This window comes from Ostrinia furnacalis, unplaced genomic scaffold, assembly GCF_004193835.3.
Source record: "Ostrinia furnacalis isolate ACB-3 unplaced genomic scaffold, ASM419383v2 OfSCF2147, whole genome shotgun sequence".
In the NCBI taxonomy this organism is placed as follows: Eukaryota; Metazoa; Arthropoda; class Insecta; order Lepidoptera; family Crambidae; genus Ostrinia; species Ostrinia furnacalis.
Window position 1 is genome coordinate 113,625 of NW_021132386.1, and position 26,071 is coordinate 139,695.

At 37.3% G+C, this 26,071-nt stretch overlaps 2 protein-coding genes across 21 annotated transcripts in view; one reads left to right on the plus strand and one right to left on the minus strand.

The window, feature by feature from the left end:
- Wnk (Wnk kinase) overlaps positions 1–25,699 on the minus strand; it is a 90,533-nt gene extending 64,834 nt beyond the window's left edge. For 13 of the 15 annotated variants that reach the window (XM_028307241.1, XM_028307236.1, XM_028307227.1 and 10 more), the window contains exons 1-2: positions 25,620–25,699; positions 14,690–15,314 (exon numbers count right to left, since the gene is read on the minus strand). In XM_028307241.1, the coding sequence (XP_028163042.1) occupies positions 14,690–14,977 (288 nt within the window). In that variant the 5' untranslated portion in view covers positions 14,978–15,314; positions 25,620–25,699. The other 2 variants (XM_028307228.1, XM_028307229.1) reach the window with 2 other exon arrangements.
- Positions 18,908–24,084, plus strand: LOC114354712 (uncharacterized). Of its 6 annotated transcripts, XR_003656044.1 has the most exons (6): positions 18,908–20,187; positions 20,540–20,725; positions 20,851–21,000; positions 21,193–21,251; positions 22,865–23,003; positions 23,143–24,084. XR_003656044.1 is itself a non-coding variant. In XM_028307249.1 (5 exons), exons 2-5 carry the CDS (start codon positions 20,942–20,944, stop codon positions 23,230–23,232), a joined length of 300 nt encoding a protein of 99 aa, XP_028163050.1. In that variant the 5' UTR covers positions 18,908–20,725; positions 20,851–20,941; the 3' UTR covers positions 23,233–24,084. The 6 variants fall into 6 exon arrangements, 3 of the variants coding, with proteins under 3 accessions (XP_028163050.1, XP_028163051.1, XP_028163049.1); XR_003656043.1 differs by having other exon boundaries at positions 20,540–21,000; XM_028307249.1 differs by having other exon boundaries at positions 18,908–20,725; positions 22,912–23,003.
- Positions 25,700–26,071: the final 372 nt, after the last annotated feature.

Below are 26,071 nucleotides of genomic sequence, written 5' to 3' on the forward strand. Positions count from 1 at the left end.
CTAACAAGGAGTTGCAGCGGTGGGAACGAGAGGTGGGAACAGTTTTGTAATGAAGTGTCATTGTAATAAACGACAAATCATTATTTATGAAGTCAATTTATCAGGTAGGTTTCTTTAAATGGTATGTAGCCATAATAAATAAACCTATTAGAAAGTTACAAACAAGAACGAGTCTCGCAAAAATAATTAAAATAAGATTAAATGGCGATTTGGGGAATTCCAAAAGTTATTAATTTATTTTATCATTAGAAATAAACAAAAAAAAATACCATATTTATTTTGATCGTGACTAGGAGTCAAGGAGGTGCCATACATTAACTGATTCCCAATTCGTAAGTTTTATAATCAATTCAGTGTAAACGAATGATTCAGAAGCAGTTGTATTTTTATCAGGGATTAAATAATTATGTATTTTAATATGTGTATGGATATATAATCTCTTTGTTTTGGTCAAGAGTTTTGAATCAATGTGATTTCTGAAAAGGGACATGATTCCGTACTTCAAAATGATTTTTAGGATTCAACTAAGGCAATGTCAGGTGTCGAGGGCGGCTATAAAGTCCCGAAAACAGTGTAGGTTAGGTCTCACATACCCATACGATAGAAACGAAGAAAATATTTTTTATAATATCATAATGAACACGTCAGAAGATATTTACTTAAAATAAAACGTCATTCCTAGAAATGATGACGACTTTTCACACTTCCTAAAAGACACATTTCCGAGACCTGTGAATTTGCTAAGCGACAATATCTTCGGCGGACATTTTGTTGGAAATGTTGCCTTAATTAAATATAACTGATCATGTGAAATATTAACAATGGCTACGAACTATTTGCTTGTAATATAGTTGTCCAGTTATGAGATTGTTTCTCAAAACTTGAGATTGTGCAATTTATAATTTAATTTTAACTGTCTGTTTCTTTTATGTGTAAGGGCTTTACACGTTAATAGATATGAAAAATCGTCACCGTTATCTAGATTTCTAACACCGCCATCTCTTGGTGATGGGGGAAACATTCACCAACTACAAGCGCAAAGCCGGGACGAGACGCTAGTATCATACAAATCGCATTAGATAACAATCACAGACTCAACCGATTTTGAAATTTACGGCTTGGACATTAGAATTCAAATGCGGTTGTCGTGTGCCAATGCCATACACGTGGTGCGGTTTGCCGGCAGTAATTTTTCGCGTAGACTACACTATACAGACTTTACGGCGCTCTAAATCAGCCATAGTGGACCGTACGCGACGCCAATGCAGTAAAACGTTTCAATAAACAATAATAATATATTCAAACAAACATTTAATGACATCTAAATACGCGTAGTCACGTGCTTTGAAATAATTTATCACACAAGAAAAAAGTTTGCAAATAACCCTCCTTCTGGCGCAGTCGGGTAACGAGTAGATATTTTCAATAGTCATGACAAATTTTTATGATGAAAATATTTGAAAGCATCTCAAAACATACAATAGAAGTTGCAATCATTTTGTAAAGTCTATAAAACTAGACCTTCCCCCCTTCCTCCTTGAAGGAGTTCCGCAGTGGACCTCCTGTGGCTGAATGATGATGATGATGAATATGAATAAAACTAAACATTCTAGTTGCAAAATTGCACCCATTACAATGAGTAAATGAATTCCCAGATAAATCAAAGCGTTTATCGGAAACTAAAAACCAAACTTTTGAAATATTTATTGTTTTAAAACATGAAAGAGAATTTCATGATATAGAAACAAAGGTAACACTAGAAGTTTTACGACTCACGCATGCTTCAGATCGTAAAAAGTTTGTACCTACCTAAGGTCTAGATTTAGGCGAGGTTGACGACCACAGGCCGAGTGTACTCTGAGTACAGTCAGCTAAAAGCGGCCAGTGAAAGTTACAGCTTTTGTCGGCCCGCAAAGCTAATAAAAGATTTAGAACTTAAATAGCTTAGGTCTGTTTTCAGTTTGATCGAATATCTTTAGACACAATAGTTATTATAATAAAAGATTTACAAAGACGTCGTGTACATATCAATGCATCTTATAAATACTTGAAAGAAACGGTTAACAGACAGACTAATCGCAAATCTTCACCTTTTATCGTGTATTGAGAAAATGTGACCAAAGTTTAATAAGGGACGAACTAGATAGAATTAGAACAGTTGTTCTTAACCTTTAAGTCACGAGGGACCATTTTACCAAACTGTCTTGTCAGTTTTTTCCAAAATCCTATGAAAGGGGAGGTCGATTTCTGGCCCACTGTGCGCCGTTTACGTTGTGTTGACTCGACTCATCATGTCACGTCACTTGTTAATTACGATGTCTTCGTGGACCACTTGGAATGCCTCCAGGGACCACCGGTGGTCCGCGGACCACCGGTTAAGAACCACTGAGACAGAAGGACGAAGGTAAGCTATTAAGCAACTACGTTGGATGCTATCAACCCGGTGTACGTTTAGAATGCATTAAAACTACGTTGCATAATCCTTTACAAAGTGCACTGGATAACTCAAACAGTAGATCAAGTTTATCAGCAGGAGATTAAGGAGAGCCCAATTACACTATGAATACAGAATACATCTTTATTCTACCCCCAGAAGAACCCAAGAACTGTTTTATTATGACTCTCAGGCCGTTATTTCTAACGCCAAAGTTTGTCCAACTTTGTTTGCCTACGGTACCAATTGCGCACATAAGCACAATCTCACAAGGCGTTTCGTCAGACAAGTACTAGGGTATTTATAATTTTACGATAATAACGTTTCGCTATCGAGGTGCGCCTCTGGGGGGCCGATAATGTCTGCGACGTCAGCGTACATCACTAGTGTTGGCGATAGCGACAGGAAATGTGGGAAGATCTGTGCAGAGTTCGATGGGGCAGGTCGATCTGGCCACCCTGTACTGTTAGGGTGTGGTCCTGATAGTGTCGCAAAAAAGTCGAGATATTTTCTAAGTTCACTAACCGTTTTTCATTGGAATTTTGTTGTTCATTAAGCATATCAAGCCACGAATACATTTGAGGAGCGCGTCTGTTCAAAAAGGGCATTGAACAAACTCACAGTCAATCGAAAAATACTCTACACAGCCTTTATCGATAGCATAATCACTTTTTGAACAGAACCTTTGTAGTAAAAGGAAAATATGCATTTTTGATCAATAGACCTGAGCATAGGGCATAATGGGATCTGAGATTCTAAAATGGATATTCTCCCAAGTGGAAAAAGTCCCTTTTGATTGAAGTTTTGAACAGACGCTTAATATTTCTTTTCAATTTCATAAATCAGCTTCTCGCTATTTGATTTGGACTGCCGATTTGTATTAGACACTCGCGCTTTCGAAAGCCGACCGTCAGAATGCAAAAAGTCTATCTATCCGTTTCGGACTTCCTTTTCTCGAGCCCGTCAGACTGTCACGACTATTTTTGTTCTAGTGTTTGCTCGAGTCTAGTGTATTTGCATTGTTTATTGACATTCGATGAACCGACGGCGTGTTTGATGAACGCTCGCGAGAACTGCGACTTCGATGCTGTCATTATTTCTAGTGATCCAACAATGGTTCTGCAGACTTTAAGATTAAGCAGTTTTTGTTTACCATCACAGGTAAAACGTTTTACTATTGCGCGGAAAATGTACCTACTTCATTAACCTTAGACAAACGAAAGGAGCACAAATAAAATAGGTAGACGACAAAATATTGATAAATAAAGTTTCAAAACTGACGATCTTTTTCGATGATTAATCATCCAGTCAGCAATTTATCCATCAAGCGAGTCCCATTGGCGTATCTAGGGTTATTTTTCAGGGGGCCTGGCCCCCGACATGGTGGCGAGTCCTGACTGACAGCAAGTCTACATGTTAGAAAATTTGGAGATATCTGAGACTGAGGGAAGCCTCACAATCACTAATTCGCGAAAATTTCGTACTGTTATCGAAAAAAAGAGAAAAAGAAATATTGTAGCATGTATGCTATGCTGAGAAATAAAGTATACCTAATGGTTTACCATGGCAGCAAATACCGGGTAAAACGCAAAGTTAAAATTCTCGCTCAGTGCGATAGTGTCAAATAAATTCCACTCTCTTGAACGCGAAATCAAATTACTTTCTTGCCATAAATACGCAATATTTAAATGATAATATTGGTGTAAGGCTGTTATTATATCATACACAAGTTCAGTAGACTTACACTTTATTCTATGGCGATTGATCATCATCATCATTTCAGCCACAGGACGTCCACTGCTGAACATAGGCCTCCCCCAATGACTTCCACATCGCACGGTTGGTAGCGGCCTGCATCCAGCGCCTTCCTGCTACCTTTATCAGGTCGTCGGTACACCTTGTGGGTGGACGTCCCACGCTGCGTTTTCCGGTACGTGGCCTCCATTCCAGAACCTTGCTGCCCCATCGGTCGTCAGTTCTGCGTACTATGTGCCCTGCCCACTGCCACTTCAGCTTGCTGATCCGTCGGGCTATGTCAGCGACTTTAGTTCGTTTACGGATCTCCTCATTTCCGATTCGATCTCGTAAAGAAACACCGAGCATAGCCCTCTCCATAGCACTATGGCGATTAAATCTTGGAAAATCAACATAATATACAACATTACGACAAATTGTACGTAAGATATTTTCCTCACTTTTCTGATTTTCAGCTAGTAATAAGTCAAACGGCAATAAATCATACTCTTTATAAAGCATTATCCAAATCATAAGTTATCAGACAGGCCTATCTCGTCAACGTCATTATCAGCTATAGCAGTCCACTGTTGGGAGGGCTATCCCAATACGCGCCATTTGACCCACAGTGACAGTACAGACTTATTGGAACACAAATTATTTTATTGGTGATTAATCAGTAATTAATAATCATACCCGTCACCACCCAAACAAATGTTTGGTCAAGATAGTAAAAGAACTTATAATAAAGCACTCATTAAATGTTATTTAAAAAGGATATTGTTGAGATTTTGATAGAGATGTTTATTCAATATTCATTAGAAAATAACAATGTAAGTTAATTTTGTAAATCAACGCATATTTGTTTAAGTGAGAAAATAAAATTTTATTTCGCTTTGTACAAGATTATTTGATTACTTTGGGACTAGATGGCGCTGTGTACAATGTCCAATGATATTTATTTATTTATTCTAATCTCGGTGCTTTGAATTATATCATCATCATCATCAACAGCCCTTTACAGTCCACTGCTGGACTATGAGCCTCCTCCACTATAGTGGAGGGTTTTGCCATAATCTCCACGCTTGGCAGGCGGGTTGGAGATCGCAGTTTAAAAGATTGATGTTTTTCAGAGAGCGCTGCTGCCCATTCTCTGTTTGATGTGTAGTCCCTAAGTCGCCTCTTACGACACCCGCGGGAAGAGTAGGGGTTGGTGACAAATGTATTCTACTCTGCCGTCACCACACTATATACTTTCCAGTAATGGCAAGTTTGGCAAGCGTGGAGAGTGCCAAATCCTCCATTTACCTGGTAAAGTAGACGTCGTGCTCCTGCAGTGGAGACTAAGAGTAGGCGCACACCGTTGATTTTTAGTTGGCCGATAGTTGTGCCCGATTTTAATTTGTATGAAGAATCGGCCAAATCCAATCGGCGTAGTGTGCGCACTCCCATACATGCCCATACTGATCAACTGCCCGACTAAACTATCGGCCAATGAAAAATCAACGGTGTACGCCTACTCTAATAAATGTCCTACCTGATGATGATAATGATGATGGTAAGTTTAGACTTTCTAGTTGCTTCATTCCTTTTCAAAAGTCTACTGTAATAACTTGTATTAGATTTACGGAAACAAGTGAATATCAGCGGGCCTAAAAAGGCCAAATCACGCAACATTGCTAAAAGGAATTCATTTCCAGAATTCATAGCAGATCATAAGCAATTCCTCTAATTTTCATAAAATGGTCTTACATTTTGGCAGAATTGCCGCAATTCAATTCATCCGCAGATTCATATTCGGCGTCTATGTTGCCACATGTGAATAATAAAAACCGTACTTTACCGGTTATCATTTGTACGACTTTTTTTACATTTTAAACTGAAAATCTTGAACAATTACCTCATATCTTGTTTTAAATTAATAAAAGTAATTTAATAACATCAAAATATTTGAGTTTAGAAGCCAAAAATGAGAAATGAAAAATCATTCACTATTTTATTTACGACTGGCAACAAGTTAGGTGTCAACCTAATGAAGGTCAAGTTAATGTAAACAATACCATTGTTTATGACACGGAATATTATGCTTGAACTAAACTCATATGATTTAGGCGATAAAGTGGTTGACATACATTCCAAGCGTTATTTTATGTTATTGACAAAAGAAACAATATTCGCTTAGTGTGATAGGGAGGGATTGTGCAAGGTTTCGTTTATGCATTTTGTTGTGGAAACACAGTGTCCTTCAAAAAATTGTGCACTTATTTATCTTAAAATAGAACTCAAACTTAAAAGAAAATATTTATATCCTCTTAATATTGAATAGTGATCCAGCTAATTATATTTTTTTAACCGAATTCAAAAAAGGAGGAGGTTATAATATGTTCAACTGTATGTTTTTTTTTCTATGTATGTTCACCGATTACTCCGTCAATTGTGGACCGATTTTCAAAATTCTTTTTTTGTTCGATAGGGTTCACTTCTGAGGTGGTCCCATTGTCACCAAGTCAGGATCTGATGATGGGATCCTAGGGAAATCGAGGGCAACCCTCAAATTTTATAGGCACGTATATCGTCTTTCAAACTTTTTCATAAGTTAGTATTTGCTCCTGGAAATCATCATCTCATATTGATGAGCTGATGATAGAAGGCAAAACTTAATGCTTAGGAGTTGGAGGATAATTCTTTTAATTTTATAGATAAGTATAGTTTCTAAAGTAATTCAAGTGTTTGCATCAGATAGTCATCATCTCATCATGATGAACATGGTAGGTACAACTCCTTAATGCTTAGGAGTTGGAGGTTAATTCTTTAAATATTATAGGTACAAATAGACCAACAGTTGTATTCATGTTTTTAAGGTGGGCTGACGGTTTAAGGTCTTTTTAGGTTGCCAATCTGTATTTTGTAGGGAATATTATTTACACTAGACATGAAGAATATGGTCTCAATGTACTGCCTACCTTCAGTGGTAACATCAAGGTAATAATTAGTTAACTAAAAAGCAAGAAATGAGTTAAATTTTATTTAAAAAAAGGCAAGTGCAGGCAAACTTCACACGTTTCATAATCTTGGCACCAACTCCAGAAGTATCAATCATGGTATACCTACATAAATATTAATTCGTCCTAATAAATAAGTAATTAGTAATTATTTTTCTACCTTTTAGTGTAGGTTTTTTGGAGTTGGTTTAATTTTTTGCTTTTATATAGCTACCCTCTCCCTACCCTCCTCAACCCTCCCCCTAAATCGTGGACTCATACCTTGATAGTTATTTACTATAGGATTTAAATTAGGTAGGAACCTACTTAATACTTGTAAGAATCGATTGAGGTATAGGTACACATTTTTCGACAAATAAATTGAAGTTTTATAATGCATTTCTATTTCTAATTATATTACTCAATTCTAAGTCAAAAGCACCCTTTGCAAACACCCCATACTAGCCTAGACGATGTAAAACACTTTCCATAATACGGGCGTGCTCCCAAAAGTTTACATAAAGGCCTAAATCTTCCATTATTAATTTATTTTTTGAAATTACAAACTAGCTGAATTGTAAAATGTTGCTCTCGAGTAACTTCTTATGATTCTGCTAATTGACACATTAGCAATTCCTATTTTGTGGACCATTTTACGATTTCTCATACAAAACTGTCAAATAAATGAATTGCCGAATATGAATTGTATCCGAATCATAATATGAATTGCCGACAAGTGGCCATTTTGTGTTTTTAAATCTGAATCATATTATGAATCTAATAAGAATTGCTCAAAGCGGCCTTTTTAGGCCCGCAGATCGAGAAATCGGATATTCGATGTGAAAGATTTCTCTAATAGATGATATCGGATTACAAATTATTTGTTTACTGCTTTGTGCCCATTAGGCTTCAATAAACAGAATCTTTGTTGCTTTCATGATAAAGTATTGAATTCGATTATCCAACAAAAAGGAGGAGGGTTTCAATAAGAATCATGACATTGACAGATATGTCAAAATCCACCAATCATGCAGCATTTGGACCTCCCGTCTACGTATTGCCATGCCATCTGGCGGATTTTTCAATCGCGAAAACCCTCATTCTGTTGGTATTTTATTTTTTCACTTCTAAACCGCTCGCCGAATTTATACTATACTAGCTGTGCCCGCGACTTCGTCCGCGTGGAATAATGACTTTGGGTAGGCACTTTTAATAATTTAGTCTAATTATTTTACAAAGGCCTATGTTCAGCAGTGGACGTCCTATGGATGAAATGATGATGATGATGATGATGATTTTACAAATAGCTTTTGCCCGCGACTTCGTCCGTGTAGAAGTCGAAAAAGTTCTCATAGGATTTTTAAATGGTTTTTTTTAACGTTATTATCTAAATGTTTGAATACTATTTGATCGTTTAAACACAGTGAATGATTCAATTACATTTTTTTTTTAATATTATAAACAGTTCTGTAAATGTAATTAAATATTACTAAATTAAATTATGACCAATGAAACCTTTCACGGCTTCGCTCTCATGAATGTTAACGACCGTCAAAAGCACGTCGATAGATGGCGGTCACTAATTTAGACTTTGATTTGCTCGTTTAAACACAGTGAATTATTCAATTACATAAAATATCTTCTTTTTCTAATTCAATCCATTCTTACTTCCATAAAATGTATGAAACTTGTGTCCGTTTTCTACTTCTACTAATAGATAATTTTATTGACTATCGCATGATATCAAATATTCGCTTATTAATGTTAAGTTACCCACGTTTTCACTTGTTTTTGAAGGAAGAGGTGAAAACTAAAAATTAAAAACTTAAATCCTCGTAATTTTGCGACAAATGGGTCAAGCCCCAAATTTGAAGTATTTTCATCGATAAAATTGTCCATAGATTACGCCATTAAAGTTTGATCACTACAAGCCCGGACACACTGTATAGACAAACCAAGACTGGCAAATTAGATGCACCATAGCTCCTTATGGTGGTTGAACGTCATATTCCATAACTTCAGCTTTATAATATTAGTATAGACTAGCTGACCCGGCGAACTTTGTTACGCCTTAATGGCAATAAATAAGCAGACTTTTTTTTATTTCGAACGGGATAAAAAGTATCCTATGTCCTTCTCCTGGTTCTAAACTACCTCCTTGACAATTTTCAGCTAAATCGGTTCAGCCGTTCTTGAGTTATAAGTGGTGTAACTAAGACGACTTTCTTTTATATATATAGATTATTTAATAATATAGTATCAAAATAAAATAACTTTTAAGGGAAAGAAACGCTGGATTCGCATCAATTTTAGATTGTAGCGGAAACAATATAGGGAAGTATGATAGTATGCGGGATCTATGAACTGCAGTGACGAAGCTGGGTCAAAGGCGGGCCAATCCAATAGCTATTAATAAACATTATTGCTATTTCTATAGTCCGATATTAGCGCAATCATGTTTAAATTGTGCGTAACTGCGTACTATAATAGGGGGCATAGATCTTGAGCGCTCTGTAAGAGTGGAAAATATATTATTTAACACTTTAAATTCAGAAACTTATAATAAGCAATATAGTATTGTAGTTGTGTCTAGTTTAGCTATATGTACTTGTGAAGTTAGATTTCCTTTACCTAACTATGTAGTGGTGGTATAGAGCATCGCAGAAACAATCGGTTCGCAGATGAATAGAACGATTTTTTCCCAAAATAAAACGTGACCTGGTACAACAAATAAATTAGGCTATCCATTGTCTTTAACGAGCATAATGGCGACAGATCTAATACTTCTTTTTTCGGGTGCCTGTCGCAAAAAGGGCAGAATAAAGGTCAGATTAAATAAAGGATACCCGAAAATAGTATGATAAGACAGACATAGAGCTAGGTGATAAATAAAATAGGCCCCAGTCGTTGGATAAAATTATCATCATTAAAATAATATATTTATCATTATATTTAAACTTATTAACATTAGTATAAAAGATAAATCGTTTCAGCGCACTAGATGTCGCTATCTTGGCTCGAGCCTTTCTCGCAAGGAGGTTGAGGCCGCAGGCAAAGGTCATAGACCATACAGCCTATAAAGGCATTTGTCAAGTCAATGCCGTGCGCCAATGACCTGAACATTTTTAAAAAGAAAACTGTCAGTCACCCACGCCATTACTCGCGCGTCCTTGGCGGGAAACCTTGATACCCTTATACCTAAAACTAACCTAGCATTACTAAGTCAAAGTCATTATACTATAATCCAGCAACCTTCCCAAATTACGTAAGTATAAGCCGTTGACCTGTTGGGGGTTGAACGCGGGTTTAAAAGCCGATAAGCTAAACTCCTATGCTTTTTTATATCGAATTTATACGGTCGAATTAGTACGTGAGCTGTTTGTTGTAACGTACGAGTGTTAAGTATAAAACCTTCATTTACTTATGTTCACCAAGCTTATCTACTATACTAATATTGCTTTGCACTGGATGGAAAACTTCGAACTCCTCCTATGTTCTTCTCATTAATTTCGTTCGGGATAAACTTGACCTTCACCGGTTGGGTTTTTATTACCAATTAAACTTCACATTTGCCAAAATAGTTTTCACAAATAGTTCTTACATAGTATCTTATGCATAAAAAAACTACGAATCTTCCTTCTTAGACACAATACGCAAATTGGGGCGTAACATCGTGTCAAGGCTTTTGATCATGCTCGTAAACCCATAGGAATCTATTCTTTACAATCAAGCAAGTGCACAATCAGGGAAGTATCTTACTTCCCATGTCATATGCTTCCAGATTTCGGCAAATTCCATAATACCAAAACAAGGAATCTTCCTTCTTAGACACAATACGCAAATTGGGGCGTAACATCGTGTCAAGGCGTTTGATCATGCTCGTAAACCGAGATAGCACGTGTTTACGTATGATGGAATGACACAGCATTGCTAATTATACACCACTATCACGTTTTTGTGGCCAGCTATAGACTATAGTAGATACGAGCTTGCATTTCTTTTACAATAATATGTCAATGCAGTTTGTTGTAGCTGTAGAGACAGCAAAAAACTTTCGCATCTTTGTTTTAGTTCTAATCCAAATATATTTATGTATTCAATTCTGACCAGTATATTGGCACTTATGAATAAGAACTGACTTTTGCTCGCGGCTAAGCCTGCGTGAATTTTTGTCTGTCATACAAAAACAAAAACCTTATCGCGCGCGTCTACGTTTCAAAAACGGGCTAAAAATTATTTTGTCCTTTTCCGGAAAACTATTTCTACCAAATGTCATCAAAATCGGTTCAGTGGTTTAATCACAAAGAGTAAGGTAATGAATAAGATAAGGAACCGGTTGACTGAGATGTGTAACAGATAAAACTTATTTACCAAAACCAACTTTTTTAACATAATCATATTATGTTAAAGCAGTGAAGAAGAATAATAAATAAATAATTTTAAGCTCGTTAGCTTCTCATAACTAAAAATAGCTTCGACATCTGAATAAAAATAATAATCATTGAGCTTATTTGCTGACTACACTCAAGTTCGCACGTGCCATCTGACAGAGATACTTCACATAACGATTGTAAGTCCTATATTATTTTTATCATAATCGAATCCATTATCATATAATAAACTGTTCAATGAAACATTGTTCGAGAAATCTTCGACCTTTTCTATCAACATCAAAAAGAAATCAACTCGCATGAAAATAAAATCTATGTTGTCGATATAATAATAATAATAGTTCGCTAGCAAAACAATAATTCATTTAAACGTATTCCGAAGTATTTGGAGGATTAATTGGACATTCCTTTTACTATTGACCTCATAACCAAGGAACCATAATATTATTATGTACACTCAACTTTTGATAGCAAACATGCTTGAATTTTAATATCAACACGACAAGTACTGAATAGCAACTTCACAGGTCCCTCCTTCCTGTAGCTTCGTCACTCAAATCTACCGCACGTGTTCAAGTGGTCACTTTTGCACCTATAAACTTAAAGTCTGCGTCTGCGCATGGTCGTTTGACCCGAGAAAGGACAAATGATGACCACACTATGTTTATTGTACGAGATCTTGACAGGATGACTTTGACAACAATTTATTTGAAACACCAAAATCACGAGTATAGAAAGGACAAAACAACTGGATTAACATTTTATTTCTTTCAAACTATGCACGTAAAATTGACGGAATACTGTGCCCACATTGGCGAAAAAACAAGTTCATCGCCATCAATAAAAATAATATAGACGAATACAGAAAGGAACAATAGCTGGCTTAACAATAAATTCTCGCAATCGGCAAGCTTGTTAAAATAGGTAGATATTTCTAGAAAGATAAATAAAAAATTTAGGGCACGTACGTATTGACCCGTGAAGTGCTGTTCGCGAACTCAGTACTAGGCATCAACCATTTGCACCGATTACAAGTGATGAAGGATGTCGTTGGCCACACATTTGACCTTCATCGGACTGCGAGGACTATTTCCTGATCAAAACCCTGAATGATTCGCGAATAAAAATAAAGACTAGTAGAAGCGAATCAAAAGAAAGATGAAACTCAAAAAAGTCGAGCAAAAAATTGGATTACTAACAAAATTTTCATGAAAAACCGATAAAACTATAAAAAGCAGTTATAAAAACTTTGTGCAACGATAGCGCTGCATTTTTATCTATCGATAGCATCTCAATATAATCTACTGTCTGAGACAGCTAAATGTAAATGAGACTCTATTAACATTTGAAAAAAAATGAACTTTTCTTTCAGATTTAGGACTTCCAGACGCCTGTGCACCTTAGTAATTTCTTAGACCAATTTTAAATAGATTTTTTAACTTATCAGAAGCACTGATTCAGTGTGTTCTTTCCATGAAAAGTCTTGACTCAACGTGAGAAGTGATGCCAATAATCACGGAAGACCAATTAGTAACAAAAGGGATCATCTAGGGCATGCTATTGGTACCAAATAGCGAACACGTACCTTTCTACAAAATTGCAAGTCAGATAGGTACAGTTTCGATGGTAAAGTCGTATGAGATATGAATAAACCATTTTATTTCGAAAATTAGTTGAAAAGTCAAAATACAAATGCATACAACAAATCCAGTGTGGATGAAGAGTCTACTTAAGTATGTGTATGTCTGTCAATTTAATCAAAAAATGCTAAAACATATCCTAAATTGATTTGGCAATGAGATGAACTTGACAGCTGCACTCGCAAACGTTTATTAGCATTTACTGTCTGTTATGATAAGTAATTTATTTAAATCTAGGTGCATGAAGTTTGAAAACATTTGTCCAGCAGTAAATAAATAGGATTACGAGTAGCGGTATTTACTGAACTCTTTGCAAACTTTCCACTATTTATTTACTAATGTATCATGACGTCACATGGATAAAGGTAGAGAACAGGCTTAGTTTTCTTCTTCTGTCATGTCATGTATTAGTTATAGCTGTGCCTTGGTTTAATTAAATTTTGCGATTCATGAGAGGCATAAATGAGAGGGAGTATAATGACTATTCCCACCTCTCGTTTCTACCCGCTGCAACTCCTGTGTAGCCAGGATCTACAGCATAACCACTAATAAGTTTGACATACATTGTCCGAATATTGTCGAAGCCAAGGATGCACCATTCAATTCAACCGAGTGGATGTCAGTCGTGATTTTATCAACGCACGAGTCCGCACCACCTCGCCGTGAAATCGGCCAACTGGATAATTGAGTGAAATTGCTCCAAATTGACCCATTCGTTAGGTTCACGGGGACTAAGCTATGTGGGACTGATTTAACAATCAGTCCTGTTTGGTTATAAATGGCTCGCACAACACGGGAGCAGGTACAGTCAGCGTCAAATAGTTCGTGACACCCAAAGTGGCCAAAAAGTTGACAACCAACCTTATTCCAATGTAACAGACGTGATGCGAACTTTTTGGCTACTTTGGGTGTCACAAACTATTTGACGCTGACTGTACTTACAAGAAAATGTTTATTCGAAGTTACAGAAAGGGTTTGATTTTCATTGTCCGTAAAAATGATAAATAAATAAATAGTTAACAATGTAAAATGTCCAAAACTTTCACAAAACAAATAGAAAGTATACTATTTATTACGAATACTTTTTCCCCGGAAATATCGAGAGTGCCTGAATTTTTCTACGACCGATATCACGTAACTAAACGTTTTTTCGATAAATGTGTGTATAACATGTATAATGTAGGTATACATAAGCAGCTGCTATGACGACTCCGGGGCATCATCATGAACGATTATATTTAGTGCCAGCGATGTATTGATAACCCGAATTAACTCCGCCAGAGAAAGTTTCGAGTTTTGGAGACATGCAAAGCTATTAACCAGCAGCACGTTCAAGCCGCATGTATTTTTCAGTGTTTCACCTAAATAAATATACACGTTATAATAAAAATACAGATCGAGAAGAAACTAGGTCTACTAAATGCTAACGACTCCTTGATTCTCGGCCCTTGTTTCATGATTATAATAATATTAGGATTAATTAATACATTAAACAGATCTAAAACTCACCTGCCCATACCGAGACGACGCTAAATGCACATTCCTGTTCTTGAGCGAGAAGTCCGGTCGCTTCCCGAGCCCGTAGTTGCTTTTCTGCGCGATAAATTTCTTTGGTCTATCCAGTCTTTCCGTCGAGCCCGTCTCATCCTCATCCCTCTTAGACGTAGAGGGGATTCCCCTGTACGCGCCTCGTGTACCCCTTATAGTCTTCTCTGGACTCTTATCCTTCCTAGTTATAAGGTTCTCCTTCCGCTGTTTGTTACTTCGCAGAGACACGTTGGACGCCATATTTTCCATACTGGCCCATCAACGGTTAATGCAAACTACGTCGGCTGACCTTTATCCACCATTGTGATATTAGAAAATAAATATTGTAAAATCTCAATGTTTATGAGTTAATTCATCTATAATTAATATAATGGATTCACTACAAAAATAATTATGATGGGTTTACGCTAAATTAATTAATAAAATAAATAGCTAATTCCGTCTTTTGATTCTCTCTCGCTGTTGGCATCCTTCACTAGCTGACGCTTCGATCTGTCTTTACACTAAAGAAAAATTAAATTATATTCTAAAGTAACAGTCTTGAGGAAGATTTTGGAAAGTTGTATTGCAGGATTGTGTTGATTATCTGAAACAAGAGAAAACACTGTCAAAATCCGATTCTTTATAGTATGGTGGTTATAGGCCCTTTTTAGGACACCTATACATGTCCCGACATCGCGTATTTAATTATTCCGCGTAGGCATTAGAACTTGATTGAAGTTAAAGTTGGCACACAAAAAATACACAGAATTCAGATAAACAGCTTGAAACAACCTAAAAAAATCATGTTGTGAGTATGGATATACAGATAGGTATATGATTTAGATTTAGATACACCTTGATGTGAGGAACTTTGAACGTCAACTCCCTGGCCACCCTGTATACTTATAAATTCCTATACTTATAAACTTTACAATAATACTACAACCCGCCAATATGTACCTATATTGAGTAATAAAGTTTATCTAACACTAAATTATTAAGTAACATCTGAAATGGCACACTCGGACTCTGACTCCATAGTAAGTAACACCTTATCATAGAACTACAAATCACTAAGTAATTGGCTTACTGATAACAGTCCTATTGTGAGGAAGGCCAATATAACTAGTTGTTTATAATCATAAAAATAACTCCAATTAAAAATACACTTTATGCTATTGTTTAACAGACTGTTGCTCGTATCCACAAACATTACTATGAGGTCTCACAGTGCACAGGGACGCACAGGTTCAAACAAACCAATCACAGACCTCTATTCAATGCTGTGCGTTGGATTTGCTGCTTCACTTAAGCAAGTATTTTTTGTGATTATAGGAGTATTGTGATAGATGCAATAGATCCATTTGTAATATCAAATATTGCTATCTAAACTAGAATAAAACATACATAATAATGATAGTTTAAAGTTTAAACTATCACAACAATTAAGCACCTAACCAGAAAATAAGCAGAATTAATATGACAGTTAGAACGTTATCTACATTACTTAGAGACATGGACCTATAAAAAAAGTCGGACGGATTCTCATCAACAAAATACTGTGACATTAGGATACACCAGCTTGCCTGTACGTACAGGCCGGCACGCACACATTCACACCCTGACGCACCACTTCGAGTGCAAACTTCACACAGTTGACACATTTAGGCGGCGAAAAATCAACACGAATACGACATGTCTTGTGTGATGAAATTGTGTAAAAACCGTTCTGTTCGAACAAACAAAAATTAAGGAATCACATTTCACAGGTAAAATAATAATCCAATCACTTATTTCCCGACATTAAAATATTGAAATTAATTGAAATCAAACGTCATTCACTCGAAAAAATAATACGTCAAAGACCAGTGTTCTCAGTTATTTACGTGGGAAAATTACCCGAAATATGGTAAATTAATAATAATTTTAGGACTTTTTAGTTATTTATTACGCATACTATAGAAATAAAATAATTTATCATAATAATTGTGTTTTAATGGGATTTTTCATAGGCAGATTTGATCCTTCCCAAAAATGTGGAACTGCGAAATTCAAATTTTCTTACAATGATTGCAAGTCAGTGTCAGGTTGTATGTTAAAATCTATCAGAGATAATAATAATTATATTGATGATACATAAGATTATGATTATAATGTACACAAGATTCGTAATTTTTTACTGCGTGAATCATTTTTGATCAACATTATGTACATACCCTGACACTGACTTGCAAACAATGTAAGAAAATTTGAACATTGAAAATTTCGCGCCTACCTCAACGCGTTCACCTTTCATCCTTTTCAAATTCTGTCTACATTTCCAAGTAACATCTGCCGATCTATGTTTTTCTTAAAATAAATGGGTAAAATGTTTTGGCTAACATGGCATCCCTAAATTCACTCACACAATAGACAAACGCCAAAATTTTGCGTCACAGTTTTGTTGTAGCGCGAGTTCCGTCCGCCTTTTTTTATAGGTCCATGCTTAGAGATAATTAAATATACATTGACTGAGTATATAAATACCAATATTATTATTTGCTCTCTAAATGATTGAGAAATAATTAGAAGAGCATTCCAAATCACTCAAAAATAAAGCTAAAAACAAGCTCATGTATACACATCTGATGATTGTGAATGATTTTGAACTAAATAAACAATATTTCTTTCTTTCTTTCTTCTACTAACAAAGTAAATGATTAAGTAGTATTGCAATTTAGATGACTCATTATAATTACCCATGAAAATATAAATGAATGTACACACCCACATAATACAATCTTAAATCTCCATGTGGATATGCAAATTTGAATCGGAATCAAAACGTGGTTTGTATCCAACTGATTTTATCTACAAGTGTCAGCAAGACGTGATTAAATGTATAACAGCTGGGTGTATTGAATAAACCACGGATACTCTCGGCGCACTTAAGGGACTCTTATCTAAGTATAAATAAGACGTCAATATGTAGGTGACAATTTATTGCTTGTTATGTCAAAACACTCCAGGGTATATATAATAGGGGTAAAAAATCTGGACACCGCGGTACAGTTTTTCGCATCTCAAAGTGCAGTGACATCTATCGGCAACTAAATGTAACAACTTTCATGGAAGGTTTATCCATATCGCCCACCAAGGACCGTCCTAGGTCCTTAACAACAGGAAATAAAACTAAAATTAACAGTCAACTCAAATTCAAATTGCGATATCATCGCCCACCATGAAACAATAGTAACTACTAGATTACTGTACACACCAATAATAAAGTTAAAAAAAACAAACTGTGTAAAAAAAAGCCATTGTAACATGTAACAAAAGATTCATCCTTCAACTTGAAACGTAAAACACTAAACCCACCAAAAACATTCTGTAAAAAAACTAGCCAAGTCTCGATGGAGCTGCTTGTTTATCTCTAAAAAGTAATGAAATCTAGACAAAGTCGTGCCAAGTCTATGGTTCCTTACTGCGATTTCTTTATTATTATAGTTAATGTTGTGTGACTTGGCCGTTGAACAATCTTTATTAAGATAATCATACATTATAAATACGCAGCTTTACTGAACCCACAATTGACTGGTTATTGTTGAACCAACGTTTTCCAAGTGGCAATTTTCCATCGTCAATGGGTAGCGGTTCTGGCGACAGATTGGTGCAATGGTGTCATGGAGCACCTGGTTTTGTCACCCTTCAACGGCCAAGTCACACAACATTAACTATAATAATAAAGAAATCGCAGTAAGGAACCATAGACTTGGCACGACTTTGTCTAGATTTCATTACTTTTTAGAGATAAACAAGCAGCTCCATCGAGACTTGGCTAGTTTTTTTACAGAATGTTTTTGGTGGGTTTAGTGTTTTACGTTTCAAGTTGAAGGATGAATCTTTTGTTACATGTTACAATGGCTTTTTTTTACACAGTTTGTTTTTTTTAACTTTATTATTGGTGTGTACAGTAATCTAGTAGTTACTATTGTTTCATGGTGGGCGATGATATCGCAATTTGAATTTGAGTTGACTGTTAATTTTAGTTTTNGATTATAGCTTACTAAATGACGAAAATTTCTGCGTTCTGGTCTTATCCAGAGGTTCTCAAATAGGGGCCTGAAAATGCGGCGAAATGGTTCGAGTAAAGGATGGTACGGCAGTGTTTGCTTCGCGCTCGACTTGGCGGGGGCACTGCCGTGCCCCCAGAACTAAACACCGATATTACTCAGTAATAGGAAGGAGACAAATTTTAGACACTGGCCTCTTTATAACACCATTTTTAATCTTTAAACTAACAACTCTAACAATATTGTCGTTACCGGGGTGGACTTCAATCACCCTGCCATAAAGCCAACGACCGGCAGCCAAGCTGTCCTCTTTTACAACAACGACATCACCAACCTTAGGTTGACGATTTTGCGTAGACCACCGATAACGTTGATAAAAACGTTGCAAGTATTGGGTCGACCACTGACGCCAGAAATCTTGGAGCATTCTCTGCGCATATTGCCATCTGCGCAAAGTGCTTACGTTCGAGGATTCGTAACTCCTTTCAGGTGGTGAAACAAGTGCTTCACCCACGAGGAAATGTCCAGGCGTCAAAACATTAAATCCGTCATCATCATTACAAGTGATGGTTGATAGAGGTCGAGAATTGAGACACGCCTCTATTTGGACCAGCACTGTTGTCATCTCCTCAAAAGTGAGTGTAGAATTCCCAATTACTCTCTTCAGATGGTATTTAACGGATTTGACACCTGACTCCCAAAGGCCACCAAAGTTGGGAGAGCGAGATGGTATGAAATGCCAAGTGCATCCGTTGGTTGCCAAACTCTCGGCTATCTCCTGCATCATTGAGCTTTTCTCCAATGTAAATAACCTTTTCAATTCACTCGCTGCTCCAACAAAATTTGTGGCGTTGTCGCTCCAAATATCTGTGCACAATCCTCGTCTACCCACGAATCTCTTGAAAACTTGTAAAAAACCTTCCGAAGTAAGCTCGGACACCACATCTAAATGTATGGCACGCGTGACCATACACACAAATATACAAATATATCCCTTGTATGACTTGTGCCCGCGGCCTTTAGCCGTTCTGAGTTGAATGGGACCGGCGTAATCCACTCCGCAAGATTTAAAGGGACGAGTGGGAGTGACCCTCGCTGCAGGCAACTGTCCCATCAATTGCGTTTGAACATTACCAGTATGCTTTGCACAAGTCACACATTTCCTAAAAACTGACTTTACCATTGGTTTTAATCCTAAGATCCAATACCGAGATTGCAAATAACACATCATTAGTTGTGGACCGCCGTGAAGAGTTTGCGTATGCGCATCCAGTATGACGAGATTGGTTAGGAAAGACTTTCTAGGCATCAGAATAGGATGTTTTCGACGTTCATCAAACTGCGAATTTTCAAGCCTCCCGCCAACTCGCAATATATTGTTCTCATCAAGAAAAGGATTCAAGGACTGAAGATGACTGCGTTTAGGTAAGTTTTCATTTTTCTTTAATATGTCGATCTCAACACCAAAGTTTTCACGTTGGCATGCAACTATACAACAATTCATAGCTTCTTGCATTTCTCTAGCTGTTAAGTATCCATCACGTTTATCAACGATGCTCCTTTTACAATTGTTTAAAAACCGTTTGCAATAAGCTACTACCCTTATTAACTTAGTTAATGTTGAAAACCTTTCCCACTGAAATGTCTCTACCGTAGTGCAGCAAGCTTTGATTTTAGCCATTTCCAAATTGGTTTCAATGTCTTTAGGCTTCTGATATTCAATATCCTTTTTGTGCAAAAACTCTGGACCTTGAAACCACATGTTATTTTTCACTAGGTCTGATGGCTGTAACCCTCGGGACGCTGCATCTGCTGGATTACATTTCGTCGATACGTGTGACCAATGATGGGAATCGAGATTGGTTACAATTTCAGACACCCGGTTCGCTACAAAAACTTTCCAACGATTCGGCAAACTATTGATCCAGGCCAGCACCACCGTCGAATCCGTCCAAGCATGCACGTAAGTTTTTTCAATGTTCATTACAGATGCCACTTCCAACAATAACCTGCATAATAACACAGCCCCACACAACTCTAATCGTGGTATAGAAACTTGCTTCACAGGTGCTACCTTTGTTTTTGCAGAAAGCAGCGTCACTGTAATATTTCCTTCAGTGTCAACAACGCGAGCATATACAACAGCTGCATATGCTTCTTTGGAGGCGTCGCAGAACCCATGCAGCTCTACCAAGTCACCAGTCTTAACACCAGTCCAACGTGGTATAGTAATGTCTCGTAAGTGAACTAATTCTTCACGATAAATTAACCATTCCCTTACTAACTCATTTGGCGCTTCTTCGTCCCAATCAATACCTGCTAGCCAAAGCTTCTGAATCATCATCTTTGCCTTTATAATACACGGCCCCGCCCATCCCAAGGGGTCGTAAAATCTAGATATGTCTGAAATAATTTTTCTCTTTGTTGCAGGTTCTTCGAATGCCGGTACATCAACCTTGTAGCGGAACACATCCTTACTACGGCTCCAGGTAATACCGACAATCTTTATTATTTCATCAGTCTTTATTTTCAGGCTTTCTTCCTCTTGATTTATATCACTATCTTCTTTCATCGCATTTAACAAATCTTCATTGTTAGTAGTCCACTTTTGCAATTCAAACCCTCCTTTGGTTAACATCATGTTTATTTCTCGGTAAAGTTGAATTCCCTGATCGACTGTTTCACAACCCGTCATGAGATCGTCCACATAAAAGTCGGACAGTATCTTTTCAGCCGCCGTTGGAGAATCTTCACTATGATCCAAAGCCACTTGTTGTAAGGCTTTCACCGCTAAGTAGGGAGCTGAAGCTACTCCAAAGGTGACCCTTAAAAGTCTGTAGTGTTTTATTTCAGCGCCTACATCGTCTCTCCAAAGTATCCTTTGAAAGTCGACATCGTCTTGATGCACTTTCACCTGCCGATACATCTTAACTAGAGATGAAACGGATATCCGGTAACTATCCGGTAGGCCGGATATCCGGCTTAAATTTACTATCCGGCCGGATACCGGATAGTAACTCACTATCCGGCCGGATACCGGATATTAAAAAACTACGACATTTTCCTATTAATAAAATGAAATACATTAATCTTTAAGGTAAATATCAATAAAATGGCTTATAATAATGACGGCTTTTATTTAAAGTCCAAAAAGTTACAAAAAAGCCTTTCAAAAACAATTTTTTTCTGGGCTAATCACACTAATGACGAATACATAAATAGTACCTACCTAAACATCTGTGAATGTCAAAATATTGTCAAATAAAAAAGGCGATCTATTTTTCACTGATGGTCGTGACATGATGTTCAGTTCAGACAGTTCAGTCAGATAACGCAGCAAGTAGACTAATTTAATTTTCGCTATTCAATCGCACACCGAAATCACCCGAATTGATTTGCCCCCTAGACAAGTGGCAAAATCTGACTTTCTATTCGGACGGATTCGATTTTCGAAAAGTGTGACTAGTCTAGTCTATTAATAGACCCACTGATCGCGTTCGAAGCACCTGTGTGGCGCTAAACTCGTCACAACATGCAACGAGACAATGGGCCAACTATCCGGCCGCCGGATATCCGGCTATCCGGCCTAGCAGCTGGCCGGATATCCGGTATCCGGTATCCGGCCAAACAACTATCCGTTTCATCTCTAATCTTAACGATATCGGCGGACAGACAAATAGGATGATTTCTCCACCGCATGACTATGTGACGTAATTTGAAAATTATAAATAACTTGAAAAAATCAAGGAAGGTCGTGGGTTCAATTCCCGCCTTAGGCAGTTCGATTTTTTCAAGTTATTTATAATTTTCAAATTAGTTTGAGATGCGACTCTTAACGCTAAAAATTAAATAACTATATGTGACGTAAGTCAGGTTGTAGTCTTGGACCTACCAATAAACAATCATTTAGAGATTGGTTATTAGTTCCCTTGCATGATGCGTCAAACACTACACGAACTTTTGTAGTATCTTTGTCTTCGCGTATAACTACATGGTGTGGTAAGTATATTGCCTTGGAATTTAGGATTTGATCTTTAGGCACCTGTTCCATATGATTCATGTCGACATATTCATTAATAACCTCTGTATACTTTTGTTTCAGATCGCCGTTCTTCAGTCTTCGTTCTAATGAATAAAACCTTTTTTCAGCTATTTGCAGAGAATTCGTCACATCAGGACCCTCATTTTTTACCGGAAGTCGCACAATATACCGACCAGACTCATCCCTACGAGTAGTGTTGGTAAAGTATTCCTCGCATGCTTTTTCATCTTCTGTATACATTTTCTCTTTTGGCAACGGAATGTCATCTTCTAGCTCCCAAAATTTTCTTAGAAGCTGATTATCCTCCACGCTACAGTGCATCACATTTATTGTTCCAGAGGGCTTCGCGGGCGAATTCACGACCCCAGACAAAATCCACCCCAATGACGAGCACTGAGCAAGTGGTGAACCAAGTGGTCCCTTTATGACTCCATTTTGGATTATCCGGCTATATACTTCTGAACCTAACAATAAGTCGACACTATTGGAAGTATAGTAGCTCGGATCCGCGAGAACAATGTCCTCAAGTTCCTTCCATTCCTCCACTGTTATCTTGTGAGTAGGTAAAAGTGAAGTAATGGACCCCAACACATAAGCTTTCACCGTAATAAAAAAGGTTGGATCAATTCGTGATGATATTTTAATTTCCACTATAGACCTCGTCGTAAGCCCGTTCGTGCCACCTACTCCTATGATCTGCCCTTTAACTGGTATCTTTTTCAACCCCAACAATTGAACCATCGCCTCAGTAATAAAGGACGATTGGGACCCCTGATCCAGTAAAGCACGAATCGTGTAGGTTTGGCCGTATTTAGAGACAGTATTTACAAGTGCCGTTGCTAACAAAACCTGGCTGTAATTAACATTATCTCTTGTAGATGTACAAGAAATAAAGGCATCAACTTCCTTATTATCATCAGCCTGAACCTCCCTAGCTTGGGTTTCCTGAGCGGCACTCTTGGTTGAAGGATGCAGGAGAGCATGGTGCCTTCTCTTGCATATACGACACTTGTAATTGCTGTGGCAAAATTTGGCAGAGTGATTGTTCCCGAGACAACAATAACAAACATTGTTGGATGCCACAAATTCGCGTCGAACTTCCACTGAACTATCTATAAAACCCTTACACGTGCTCAATTTGTGTTCTTCCTTACAAAAGGGGCAGGCTAACGTCGCAACGTGCATAGTTTTCGTTCTATTGATAGGCAAGCTTTTATTCGGAATCGGTTTGGACTCTGAGCTCAAAAATTCAAGGGCGCGGTATCGGTTCTTAAGAAATTCCTCGAATTGTTTTCTAAGTTAATATAAACAGTTTAAATTTTCCAAGTTAAATTTCTAGTGTAAATAAAGTCCAAAATTCTTCAATTTTCTTCACAAATAAAAATGTCAAAAGAGTACTTACAATTGTATCCGTCTCACTCACACACTATCACAATAGACGGCGCCGAACGGAACACGAACTTCTTCGGGCTCCGACACGAACCCCTTAGGGCTCCGAGACGTCCTCCTTAGGGCTCCAACACGACTCCCTAGGGCTCCGAGCGTGTCTCCACCAGATGGCGCCACTTCAGCGCAGCACCACCATCATCATCTGATGTTCCTCAACCAGTTGGTTGCCCTGACAGCACCACAGCTGGTACTGTCAAACTGGTGTCAGCAGCTCCTAGCTGACCCAGCTTCTTCACCTGTCCTGTTTGCGACAGCAATCCACTGTCCAGGACGTCACCCCCCTCCAAAAATGCACAAAGTGTGATCCCGGTACCTGCACCGTTACCAGTGCCCAATGGACATCAGCTTCCTGATGATATCCGGCTCGAAGGACCATGAATAAACCACGGATACTCTCGGCGCACTTAAGGGACTCTTATCTAAGTATAAATAAGACGTCAATATGTATGTATTTTTATCTTGTATATGATTAATTTTAATTACTGCCAAAGAATGCTAACTATTTAATCATTTGCAAGCTAATTAATAATGTTTTAAACTTTAAAGTAATATCCACTGACTTCGAACTGAATATGAGAATGAAACATTTTATTTCATACCAGTATTGAATTAGAAAAATGTAGCAGTTTTTTTACTGGATTATGTGAAACTTATGTGGTATGGAGCATTGAAAATGATAACATGCTTTTGGTGCTCTGCATGATAATACAACTGTCAAAATCATATGTGCCATTACAGATGCCACTGGGACAGAATAATGGTGCAACCTCATGGATCACTCAGTGACCCTGCAAGGATATATTTACAAATACGCATAAAACATGTTGCTTTGTTTACCGTGACGATTGATTGCATGACTGACCGTTCCATCTAATGATAAAAGGATGACACGTTAGCTGTCAAGGACCATACAACACTTGCGGGTCGCAATCTCACTTCGCCACTTCCCAACAACACTTACCGATCAAAAAACGGCAGAAAAGACACAAAACACATGAAAACTACGTGCCGGCATGAAAAAAAATACGTGAAAAACGCGAAAGCGGGTGGCTGAAACGTCGACTGGTCCTATCAACGTCAGAGCCATCCAGCCATTGCACTTGCGCTGATTCGCGTTTTATTTAAAGATGTGCTAAAATCTGCACACATCGGCCGATCTATTGCAGTAAATGGCGCTTAGCTGAATCAAGCTGAATAAATAGAGTAAAAAAATTGAAATGACAGAACGTCAATCTTAAAAAGCGATTTTCTAGTGAACAGTACGCATTTTATACCTCGGTATCGGCATGGTCGGGTGCGTGAACGTTTTTACCGACTCACAACCGTTAGTTTAGCTAAATTGATATTGGATTCTATAAATACTTACAAATAAAAATCTGGAATCACACCATTGTTTTTTTCTTCTGCACAATCAGTAATCGGTGTTGCTACACTGAAAAAAATAAAATACTGCGAAAAGTAGGTCATCGATCACTGCAATTTCTTTTACTTTCACTTTACAAAATATTTTGCATTTGAACGCCGTAAAGTCATTACACTGAGTTTTTTAAAAATAACAAGAGAAATTTGTAGTAAAAACCAGTCGAATAATGATTAAGTTAAATTGTCAATCCTTAATGTTAAATGTCTGAGATCACCATGATTAATTAATTATGAACAATAATTTGTAAAAGAATTTAAAAAAGGCTTTTCACTGCGTTTACAATAATAAATACAAAATTGTGTTAAAAGTCTGAGAAATTGCAACTCGATTATTTATTTAAAATTGTACACAGTAATACTAATATTTTTAGTTGTGGTATCACTAGTTTTGAGCAC

Excerpts from the sequence above, each read along its gene's own strand:
- LOC114354712 (XM_028307248.1), top strand. The coding sequence starts at position 20,942 with ATGCAGCTCTACCAAGTCACCAGTCTTAACACCAGTCCAACGTGGTAT. Across the intron at positions 21,001-21,192 it reads ACGTGGTATAGTAATGTCTC|GTTCTTCGAATGCCGGTACA; the intron begins GTAAGTGAACTA and ends TCTTTGTTGCAG. Across the intron at positions 21,252-22,911 it reads CATCCTTACTACGGCTCCAG|CTATTTGCAGAGAATTCGTC; the intron begins GTAATACCGACA and ends ACCTTTTTTCAG.